The sequence below is a fragment of the Amblyomma americanum genome, chromosome 7 (assembly GCF_052857255.1).
Source record: "Amblyomma americanum isolate KBUSLIRL-KWMA chromosome 7, ASM5285725v1, whole genome shotgun sequence".
Lineage (NCBI taxonomy): Eukaryota > Metazoa > Arthropoda > Arachnida > Ixodida > Ixodidae > Amblyomma > Amblyomma americanum.
This window is the reverse complement of record NC_135503.1, coordinates 117,972,983-117,985,401: the sequence shown is the minus strand read 5'-3', so window position 1 is coordinate 117,985,401 and position 12,419 is coordinate 117,972,983. Positions and strand designations below refer to the sequence as shown.

At 42.0% G+C, this 12,419-nt stretch overlaps 1 protein-coding gene across 3 annotated transcripts in view; it reads left to right on the top strand.

The window, feature by feature from the left end:
• LOC144097417 (uncharacterized) overlaps window positions 1–12,017 on the top strand; it is a 49,476-nt gene extending 37,459 nt beyond the window's left edge. For 2 of the 3 annotated variants that reach the window (XR_013307010.1, XM_077630143.1), the window contains 3 exons: window positions 313–401; window positions 7,547–7,630; window positions 11,875–12,017. Coding sequence is in view for 2 of the 3 variants with exons in the window: in XM_077630143.1 (XP_077486269.1) it covers window positions 313–401; window positions 7,547–7,630; window positions 11,875–11,934 (233 nt within the window). In the remaining variant the exon portion in view is untranslated. Of the gene's footprint in view, window positions 1–312; window positions 402–7,546; window positions 7,631–8,814; window positions 9,052–11,874 lie in introns of those variants that run through there. The other variant, XM_077630144.1, reaches the window with a different exon arrangement.
• Window positions 12,018–12,419: the final 402 nt, after the last annotated feature.

The window sequence follows — 12,419 nt, the reverse complement described above, 5'->3', positions numbered from 1 at the left end:
GTGCATAAAATAGCCATTACGCTTAACACGCGAGCAGTAGCAAAAAAACAGTTATTTTTAATGAGATGGCTGCGAATCGCTTGTACCGCACAGCTACAACACTAGAGCACTAAGCACACCGAATACCATTACCTTTAAACTTCAAACCCCAATCATGTCAGGTGAAAGGAAGAAGCATTCGCTATGATTCCTTGCGCATGCGAGTCGTGGAATTTTCATATTTGATGAACATGTCCATCGCATTGACTCTTTCGAAGGTGGTTTAGTGAGCAAGTGTCATAAAGAATATATTTACCGCTTTCTTACTTCCAGGTTTGCTGTCCTCAGATATGATGAAAGCTAAGTCGATGATTTGCACCTGTGTCCTCGTTATTGGGATAGTAATAGGACAAGCTCAAAAGGTTTGTGGACCGGCAGTGTTTCGCTGTGATGCCACGCTCTGACCACTTCTTTCCTAGGTACCAATACACACTGGAATACATTATTGCGCTGCAATAGACACTGTACATATTGGGTTCCTAATGTACCAGCAATTTCTGAGCATATATACATCAAGTAGATAAAAAACAACTTTTCCTCAATGTTTCCAGCCCGTTAGCGATTAAAAGTTGTGCTTTAAGATTTCAGCTAAGCTTTTTATGGGGTGAAATATGGTAAGTTAGAGAAACACTTCAAAGGCAACGCGTTGTGCCATGTGAAATGTATTCCTTTAAGGTGCCAAGATTCATCTAATAAACGATCCTCATACTAAGCACCGTATATCAATAACGGCCCACTGTAGAATTACTTTCATACCGAGTATGCACAGCCATTTGAAGTGATGCAAGTTGGCATGAGAGTAAAGCGTTCCATGCCTTATCAGCTGAAGCCTGGGTACAAAGCTGGTGGTAAGCGTGTAAATCACGGCAGAAAACGCTACGTCTCTGCTCGGTGATCAGACGTAATTTTTTCAGGTTCTTAGTGTGGCTCTCTAGCTCCGAGCGCATAGAAGCTCGAACATACACTCTTTGCAAAAGAACGCTGTAATAATTATTGTTGTGCAAAGCCCACTGGGGCATATCGGCACTCGTTTGATTCATTGCTCGGAACGCCTCGGGCTTTGGTATGAGCAAAACGAAACGCCTGAAGTTTCTATCCTTTTTAGTTTCAAGAAAGTGTGCCACTGAACTGAACAACTGAAATTGAAACCAACTTAGGCCGCCGGGAAAAGGATTTACTGTGCGAATAATTTGTGCGCATTTACCACAGCGAGCCCTTTAGTCGGCTAATTTGCATTTCAAGCTAACCATGCGCTAAGGTGATGCTTTATTGTAATCCGATAGGAAAAGAAAAATTTCCGGCTTTTGATGTGTTATTTTAAGCGTTACATTATAGTTCGATGGTTCTGATAGCGTTTTCTTCCGTAAAGACAGCGTCACCGGTGTGGTAGTGTGGAGGTATTTGAAACTCAAGCCTTTCCCCACCATTCAGATATGTTATGCGCTTAGAACTCGGCGCGCACCATTCGTGTGCCGCGAGCCGGCTGCCACGAGTGTAAATGACATTCCATCATTGGTTTACCTAAAAGTGGGCTTACTCATGAAAAGTGCGCACTCTTCTATTTCTCCTTTGTCACTCACTGTAAGAGTACCCGACGTCTGAAACCTTCCTCCGATGCTCAGAGAAAGGCTTTACATTTATTATGGACGCCTGTTCTTGTTTTATTTATGCTAATCGAAATTCTCGTTTCCCGACTGCGCCCGTGGTAATGCAATTAAACCGGTTGAGTGAAGGGAGAGAAAGGATCGTCTAAGTCGCCAGCCACGTGTCTATGTTGGCGCCAAGGAAGACGAATCGGCGGTGGAACACGTCGCTACGGCGTCCATTGCTCCGCTGCCTGACTGCTTCGCCAACCTATTCATGCGTGGCTCTGAGTTTTTCTGCACAAATATTTATTGAGAGAGCTGTCCCATGGACGTCTTCAATCTAACAAGATAGACGAGCCGCTAAATTCCAGTGCGTGATTTTCTTGGTGTCCGCAATGCCGAATGACGTTGCCAAGCTGCAGAGGAACCCTGCGATAGCTTATATTAAAAAAAAAGATTTGCCTGGACTAGCAGACTTGTGTAAGCACGAGGGGCTACGTGTTAAAAATAACCGAGAACACATGTGTAACGGGCTCATTTCAAGCCCGAAGAATTCTGTGCGACAGGTTCTGTAACAGGCGTTATTACGCTTGCGTAAATGGTTGTATCTTGCTCTCAGATGCACTGCTGGGGATGATTTAATGATGGTCTAATTCCATCTCATTTTGATCAATTTGGCGGTGAGATAGCTCAGTGCATCTGCTGTCGCTAGAGTCAGTCAGAGAGCCAGGTGGTAGAGAATAAGTTAATACGCAACCTCTTCGGTCTGACTTTCACACCTGTAGACGTAGTTGGAAACGTCGACTGATTTCATGTAACACATGTTTAGTCAAATTTACGAGCACGAAAAACGCTAAAGGGTGAGTTTTACGGGTAAAATCTAAGCGTCAATGAACATTGCTTTTCTAGCTGCTTTTATACGAATCAGCATCAAAATTTGTAAAACGCTTGATCCTGCTTAACTGATATTCTGTTTTTGTCAGCCCTCCGCTGTACGACATTCTTCATCGCCGATGTCACTGATCTGATATTGTCTCCGCATAGCGCGTCTCCCCTCTATCGCTCCATCTTCGCGTCATTCAAAATCGCCAGACAGCAATTTCTTCGCTCTTTCTCGTTTTTTCCGTTACACCCTCAAGAGCAGAAACCGCTTTCATTCGTTCAAAGTTGCTTCCATGAGCAAGCAAGCGCCAGTTATGCTTGAATTTTTTTAAACAAGCGCGATTCCATTAGGCTGACCGCGGAAGCAGTCCCACGTAGCGCCACCTTAAAGCATCAATTGAGGATTTCCTTTAGGTTGTGAAAATCGCCAGCGCGACTGTAGGTGCGCAGGCGTGACCAGCGCCTAATGCTTTATAAAGGGAAGAATATGCAGCTTCTGTCTTTACGTATGCACTTACACATCATCGCCCGATTTTATGGTTCTTTACAAACTCTGGTTTAGAAAGCAATATTGACATGCCATTCATTCAATTAGTGTCACTCGGAGTGCCCTGCGGTAGCACTTTCTGGAAATATTTGCTCAACATCCACTTAAACGATACTGCGGAATTAGACCTGCGTGGAACTATTTATCTACGCCATTGACATAAATATGCATATTTCTCATGAAAACTTCCATCAATTGGTTAGTCGCGGAGACTAACTGTTACTTAAAATTCCTGTCAAGGAATATTTATAGATATGACAATATGTAGGGCTCCTATCTTTGAAACTTAGTGTCAAAATAAAATGCAAAGGCCTGCTCTTTTCCTAAATGACACGCATATAGATATATATTAAAAAGTCTAGAGTTTTAAAACTCTCGAAACATGAATTCTGATTTTCATATATATATCCTAAGTTATAATAAAGCACGTGTATTAGGACACCTATATCTTGATCGATATTCTCTATTGCAAGCGTTATCCGTAGACTACGTTTAAATGTGGCATTCACGCGCAAATACTTGCACTTAATAGGACAAGCGTACTCCCCGGAATGTACCACATGTGGCGTGCTAGAGACTATAGAACATGTTTTAGTGGCGTGTCCAGCGTATGCACGTGAAAGACTCATACTCACATCTGCTCTGAAGCCTATGGACACATCGCTCCTCTCTGAGGATTTGATCCTCGGCGCTTGGCCAGATAGTTTTAGAACTGTAAAGGCAACGCGAGCGCTCTCACGCTTTTTGAGCGACACGGACCTTGTCTCACGTTTGTGATGTCAGAAAGTGTGCCTTTTTTTTAAATAGTTTTTCATCTGACTCCTCCCATGATCATCGTCCCCCATCGTAACCTTCTTTTATCTCCTCTTCCCGTCCCCCAGAGCAGAGTAGCAGGCCAGATATTTATTTTTCAGGCCAACCTCTCTGCCTTTTCCTATCAATAAACCCTCTCTCTCTCTCTCTCTGCCAACAAAGACAATGCTTCTGAGTTACCGGTCATTGATTTGGTCCTACTTGCAGTATTGGCTCCTAATATGGGGGAACAACCGCCTTTTAAGCATTACCAAAATCAGAGATCGAAAGAACACAACAGTAAATTTATTTCTAGCATCCCTTCAGACAATCCTGTGAATCCTTTGTCGCAGAGATTTGGTTTAATTATAACTTATTTTTTATTTTAGACTGCCAACAGCTTTAATGGAGGAACTGAGGAGTAACATAACACACTCAGAAACTTAGGATAATTAAACTGCTCATATACACGCTTATGACACAAAACGCACTGAATTGTGGGCTGTACCTTTTCGAAGAACTTAAGCAAAACAGAGACTACGCTCTCTATTTAATCACTTGTTGAAAATATTTGATCAATCGAACGCAGTATAAAACGTTTTACGTCAATGGAAATAAGAAAGCTTTTAGTATTTTTTTATCTTTGTGTCATGGTTACATAGTGCTGTAACGAAGATTGATATAGCCTACTGTAAGTATGCATAAAGTCTTCAATGTTTACACATGTTATTTGGCACTTAATTTCCCACACTTGGTGTTTATACTCTGTAATATTTCTTCTAATTCATGTTTCCTGTTCAAATGGTTGCCGTAGTTTTATAGTGTGCTCAGAATAACGCTCCTTTTTGCAGACATTTATGTGCAATTGATTTTCTTTTCGCTGTTTTTGTACTGATTACTATGCTGCGAAACCTATTTTTTGCTGGGAGTGTCACATGCCTGAAATGACTTGCAAGAAGGATTTTTCTTTCTGCTATTTTTTCCTTTTATTTCACTTTTAACGTCGCGGTGACCGCATATATTCTGCAATGTCTGCCAGTGTTGCTTTTTTCTAAGGGGGTAGATGTGTATAGCTACTGAAATACAGCTTTTTTCTTCATTCCTCATGTCTTCATGAGTGCGGGCATTACATGAACAAAGCTTTTAATCGTGTAAAGAACAAAGTTTTCTGAAATGTGTCTACAGGTCGTCTAGTCAGTTTTGTCAGAGAAAAACCTTAATTTGAACAGGGGCTCATTTTTGACGGCCGCTTTGGCGCAGAACTCGTCACGGTATTCGTTATATTCAGAAATCTGAAATGATTTTAGTGGCCGTGACCAGTTTGCTTCTTCCTCCTTGTGAAAATGAAAAGGCGCTGTGCAAGTAAATGCATTAATTTTGCGAATAAATTGTAACGATATTACTTTTCCATAGTAAATTTTCCATATATGATTGAAGACTTGCCTCGACTAGGTTGCTGTTCGTATTATGAACTTGATCATGCTAACATACTAACCAGTGACTCGCCCTTTGCAAAATGTGGAGCTTGAGTGGAAGAGCTTGCTAATGATCTTGGCTTGTGAGATCACGCAGCTCTGACGTGATGAAGTACGCTGATAAATTGGTTGACAACATTGCGCTGCCACGGCTGTAAAGCCAACCCTTCATGCCTTGCGTCGGATTTACGGTAACATTGCACAGACCTTTGAAAATATCATAATCAATGTAATTCGTAATTTGGTTTTTCATTTACTCTTTAAATGTACCACCTTGGGAAACCTGAGGAGGGGGGGGATGGGGGGTACGCAAATAGAACTTCTTCCAAACCGCATCGAACATAAATACACTGGGTTCGGGACCGAATTTTATTTAAATACTCTTGCTCCTCTATTGAATCTTATACGAAAAGTTTAGATGGAAACCGAATCGAATAAGAATGAAATAAAGAATGAACTGAATGAAATGAAATGGAACACTTGCAACATTATTAACTAATCTAATAATACTATATTAATATTAATATTGTTCTCTAACTAATCTCTGATCATGTTTTCATCCGTCCGGAAAAAATGATTTGCTACTGACACTGTCGGAAGCAAACAAGTGCTAGATGTGAGGTGATGAGATGGATATCTTTTATAAGCCAATGCCTCCATTATCAGGCATGAAGACAGGGTTTGCTGACTGAACTCTACTACATTGCCGAGTATGGAGGGCCAACAATGGGCTCAAAATAATGTTTTAAAGAATAAAAATACCGGTAGCTGAACCCAAAAGTTATTACTTTATATGAAGTATGAGGCCAGCAGGTCACAAACAGTTAGAAAAATTGTAATCTTAGCCTGCATAAATATGAAATTTATTAATCAATTTTCTATTCACTGCAGTTAGAGTCCATGATTATATTGGAAACCTGGAGGCAGTGGCATTCAAAGACAATTCTATTTTGAGAATTTTGTTTACGTGCCTGTGTCCTGAGATAAGCATGTCTAAAATTTGAGCCCTAAGAGTGTGATTACACATACATTGTCGCCGCTCTCGGCTAGAAGCTCCTCTATGATATGACTCTGCAGTTTCACATGGCGCTCCGCCTGACAAGAATGAGTATAAATTTTCGCGCTTGGCCAGCAGTGATGTATCGCTGCACTGGATCGCATACGAAGTCAAAGTGCCACCATGTCTTATCGTCCACTTGCGAACGATTCGCATTAAATAAACAGCACTCGCACCGCGCCACCCGCACATTGATTCTTCCCTCTCGCTGGCCAAGGAAATTTTATCACCATCGCCAGCAATTTCACATTCATGTCAGGCGAAGTGCCACACGCAGCGGCTGCGTCAAACCAGGTTGGAGCCTCATGTTGAGTGGCGAGGTACCGCATGTGTAAGTACAAGTTTTGGGCTGAACTTTTTGACGTGCATATGTCAGGACGGAGGCGCGTTTCAAAATTGCACAAAATACAATAGATTTCGCATGGCACTGCCTCTAAGTTTTCGCAATCAATATGTGCGCCAACTGCAATTTACAAGTTAATTGCCTTATTGTAATTAACTACTAAGGTTACGATGCGAATTGTTTACACATTTTGTGTCCGCCTAGCCGCTTAACACAATTCAAATAATCACATTTGTGTACGGCTCTCGCCATTTTTTTTTTCCTTTTGTAAAGCTCGATTTTGATTTCCCTGTAGATTTGATCATCATAAACACCACCATATGAATGGACCGCATCAAGGCCCTAAACGCGCACATGAATTTCGGCATCAGGTCGTGTAATCTTGCAGTGGAACTGTTGATAAAACAGTCATCAAAAAATTTACAGCGTGTACGATTTCATCTACATGTACTTTATTTGAAAGCTATTCGAACATTTCAAATGGTATTCTATTCGTTTCGAATATTTCTGAATGTGCATTATTTATTCGTTCGGCGATTCCAGTATAGAATATTCGTTTCGACATACAAGAAATTCAAATAATCACACTCGCCTAAAAGCCTGTCATGTAAATAGCTTTGAAAAGACTATAGTTCGCGTCCTAGTGTTCCTACAGATGGCGCTGCTGAACGCAGACCACGGATCGATCGTGGCTGCCGTTTGACGTTGCAAGCTGTTCAGGACCGTAGTCTTTGCTGTCTTAAACCTCGGTTGGACGAGGCGCAAGATGTGTAACCTTGGTGAGTCCCTTGGGTGCGCTGCAATGATGCGTTCCTTTCTTTGAAGCCTGTTCCCGCTCGACAAGCGGAGTTTCGTGCGGCTACCGAAGCATTCGACCACCCGAAGCCCTGCCAACTTACCGGGCAGTCTGTAAGTGATGTATCTTGTTCAGTGGAAATGAGGGGGCTGAACACTTGCAAGAAGATAGCTAATGACTTGATACCAAAAGAGGTTAAATCAAGCTTACTGAAACCAAGAGCTATTGAACCTAAATTAGGTTCCATTAGATATGAACGCTCGCTCATGAAGTAGACAAGGACGCTAGCAGCGCTACTGAGTGTTGTTCACGATGTAGACTTGGACACATGATTTCTTCGTCGCAAGTGAGCCTAGGTGCCCCGTACCCTGCGTTGACCAAAATTACAAAAAAAGGATTATTGTACGCGTGCAGCTGTTGCTTCTGCTATTCTCTTCAACTGAGGTGTTCAGTAGGGCGATGCCTTTTCGGTGCTTCCGAAAGAAATAAGGAATGTCTCATCATTAAGGTACGTTGTTGGGCGAGATGGTGGAGGAGCATTAAGGAGGAACACAACGCCAAACGTACTCTCGTGTGCGTCTGTTTTATTCCCTTCCTGGAGGGGTGTGTCCCTTCATATTGTGTTACAAGATCTTATGGAGATGTCGTGGGACAACTGCCTTGCAGCCAATGAACGCATGATGTGCTGTGGCATTGCGGCATTGTGCACTGTTTACTTATCCCACAGCTAACCGAAATGCCCGAATTGTTACTTATATTTTTATAACTTGCCATAACTTGGTACTTTCATGTTCACATGTGAAGGCGGTGTCTGCATATGTGCTCGTATCATTTAGTGATATCTATTGCATTTTTGGCTGTCATTTTACTGGGAATAAGAAAACGAGTTTCAGAGCAGAGTGGGCAAGTGCTGCGTGGATGCCCCAAGCATATTGACATAGTTTTTTTATTTTTAAGGAGGAGCAACGAGCTTTTAATAAATTATTACACAGAAAATTGAATTTTACTCTTCCTGAAAATTGTAGTCAACTGCTGTTCATTTTTCTAGCAAAAGAATTGTGCAAAATCTTACGCGGCTGCTAATAAAAAATCGCTTACGTTCCGCCAAGAAATCATTATGCGCTAAACGTTCCTTAAATTTGCAACAAAAACTGAAAGAAGTATTTATTATTTGCGGATAATAGTGGCGTAGGCGGCGCTCCAAATGACAATACCAATTCTTGCGCTCTATACTGGATTAGGATGCAGCCTAAATGATATTTATTCTTTGTCATTGTTTGACCTTTGCTGTTCACAGGTTCTCAGTGGCTAATCCTTACGGAGCACTAAAGAGGTTATAGAATTCGGCAGGATTTAAGGGATCATATGTGCCACTCGCTGTTACTGCACGTGAGGTTTTTGAAAGTAGAATTTGAACTGACGACGTAATCGGCAAGTGAAGCTCTGTCGGCAACCAGCCATCTCCGCAGCGCATATCACCAGGCGGAAAGCGCAATGATGACGTAATTAATAAATAATAAATCTAACAAATCAATGTACGCTGGAGCTTTATTTCCGAAGAAATGAACTTTGCTTATAGAAAGAGAACCAACCCCACATTCGATGAAAGCCTATACAAAGCGTTGTTTAGCGCCATCGGGAGACACACGGCAGGATTGGGCAAACAAAGGAAAAAAACAAATGTTTCAATAAAATGACGTCATTAGAGACAATTTGTGTACTTCCTTCTGTGACGCAGATAGGAGAAGCCTGAAAATTATACCTTCTTTAATCGGCAATTATTGGAAAATTTTAAATGCTAGTGGAAAATTCTTTGTCTTGCTGAATTGCTCTGTATATTTCAATAGTTGAATCTCGTCCAATTCTAAACAAAATCTGTCATCTTGAACTTGAAAAATTGGTTTTTGAGGAAAGGAAATGGCCCAGTAACTTTCTCACATCTCCCACCTTATGGACAGACAAACCGCGCCGTAAGAAAAGAGATAAAGGAGGGAGTGAAAGAAGAAAGTAAGAAAGACATGGTGTAGTGGGGGCCTCCGGGGTAATTCCGACGGGCTGGAGATCTTTAGCGTGCACTGAATCGTGCAGCACATGGACGCCTTTTGCATTATGCCTCTATCGAACGCGGCCACCGCGGCCGGGTTCGAACCCAGGAACTCCGTCTTAGTAGCCTAGCGCCCTGACCGCTGGGCCACAGCGGCGGGTCCTTTCAGCTTCCTTTTATTTTACTCAAACTGTGGAGATCATTCAAATGAAGTTTACCCGGCAAAACTTTCGTCGCCGAGCAGGAAGCGGAGTTATGGCCGATCATAAAAAAGCTGTGAAATATTGCGTCCACTGGGCTGTGCGCCTTTCTCACTGCGATATCACAGAAATATGTACAATGGCATAATGCATTCTCATGGCTGTTCAGCCATGATAATTATACTACGTGTAGAAGCCTGCAGGTAGCTATGGAATGTTTAGAACATTCTAGTGCGGGGTGTCACCGGATCTGAAAATCGAGAAACCCCCATGGAAAAAAAAGACGTGTTTTAAGCTTGTTTTTGTACAACAGACAAGCAAAAATGAAGAGCATGAATGGTGGAAATAAGTTATAAAAGAACTAAGCTAAACAAAAAGATTTTGTTGGCCATGTTAACGAGAAATCGAGCTTTATGCAACACTACTTTGATTTCTAAAGATTTTTTTTTCCTTACAAAGAAGAGTCTACTCATTCCGCGTCTAAGAACTAGGGATGTTAATGGGCATTTCATAAGGAAGTTAAAGGATCCGAATTTCCAAATGAGATGCAAGGAGCAAGCTTTACACCGTACTGAAAAGGCATGGGCTTTTACCAGCAGAACTAACAGGAATGTTTCTAGAGCCGTAGATCGAGCACTGTCAACCTTTCTAGCCATAAAATTAATGCAAACGCAATAATTTAAGTTGTAGTGCTTTATGACTTTCGTGATATAACCTTTTCGCTTTATACAGAATGAAATTCCTGCTGATATAGCGTTCTTTTATAGAGAACGAGCCCGCAAGTATGAGTACGGCCGTCGTGTCCTCATTTTCATGAGGGCGAAAGGAGGTTAACTACATGGACGAACATTTTCGCACCGAAAAATGAATCCAAGTTGGTCTAAAATAAATTAATATTTCTCACTGCGGCAAGATTCATAGCCACAAACGTTCTTAATCTGGTAAAACCCGTTAACGCATGTGTTAAATGTGCTCCGCCGGCCTAGATATTTATGCTATAAACCTGATCTTAAACATCCTATAAGCCAACCTCTGAGTTTGTCAGACGGCTTGGTGGAGCTCTCTAGCGGCGGCATACTCCTGCGCGTGACCAACGCGACGCTACGTTAAGCACCGAAATCCGAAGCCAGGCCAAGTAGGTAGCGCTTGTCGTTTTTTTTTTTAACAGGAGCAAGAGGGAATCATTAAAAATTATCTCACAATTTTTATTGCATCTGAATATACCCATTTGTCGAAAACGCGTACGAAAAGTTCTGAGATAATTGGGCTATGCTAGCAAAGAGAAGAGTGGGACGTGATGTAAAAAAGACAGTGATTGGCAGCACGACAAGAACTCGAACAACGCTCAAGTGGCAACAGGGGGACTGATCCCCCAGTAAGCGCTGCCTGTGCGTGCCCATGAAACACATGTATGGTATTCACCGCTGCAATAGTAGAAACAGATGCGCGTAGAAGTTTTAGGAGTACAAAAGCCTAAAAGAAACTGCATTTATTTGCGCCGTCTTTCGCCAAATAAATTTTAGAAAGCACTGCACCCGCCGCGTAATGAAGCACAGAGCCGAACTTTTACCTGGTAGCAGCAGGCATTAATTGCTAAGAATTCATTATGCATGGCTGTTTTCATGTTGTCGGAGTTCCCTCTGAGACCAGCAAATTGATCTCGAAAGGGTCCAAGAGTTTAATCTGAAAATTAAACAAGGAGCGTGGTTTCGGTACCCTGGTAGAAGAGGCCTATTGTCAGTAGTAATAAAGCATCGAATAATAAATAAAATCTTCAGCAAAAGTGTTAAACAGTGTAGACCGTGGATGCCGGAAGACGTAAGACGCTGCGTACCTCTCCAGCCGAGTTTTGTTGCGCGCGTTTTCCTGCCCGAAGTGCTTGGAGCAATGCTCTATACGACGGAAATGTAGTTGCATTGATAGTAATTTCTCAGATATAGATAGTAAGTGTATGTAGGAAGAAAATAGTTTCATCTATTGTGAGACGCGTAAACGAGTAACGAGCAACTTGTTTTTTTTTTTGGATAAAGGTCAAGGATGACAGTGATGTTCTTATCTCGCTATACCACTGCACTAAATCGCCCTCGCGGTGTCTTTCTTTTTCTGATGCCAGTGCCACGAAGCCATGGAATGCTGCAAAGGAAATCCCTGCCAAGAGGGAGTGTGCCTCTAGGCTGTCGGTCTGACGATCGAGATGCCAGATTGGAAACAATGCCAAATAAGGAGCTATGAGAAATAAAAGCCTATCACCTGAAAGCGCCAGAGCACTCCTGCATATCACGAATTTTCAAAAGGACACAAAAAAGAGTACAAAATCAAGCCACATTATTATCCTTGCGTCGTGTGATAGGTCATATGCAACTGGTACCGAAAACAACACTGATGACAAAGAACGTTTTCTAAAACAAATTAAAATTGAAATGCACGCTGCGCCACCACTATCGAATTCCTGGCCACAATTGGCTCGTCGCTTTTGCTTGGAGTGTTTGGATAGCAATGAGTAAGTATTGTCGGAGAACAGAGCATGACGTATCTGCAGACGAATTAATACTAAATATTAATAATAAATGATTAATAATTTAATGCCATTGATATGTTGTGGTGTGTACAGACTCGGCCCTGTCAGAGCAAACAAGAGGCTTCCAAGGACCGGTCCCG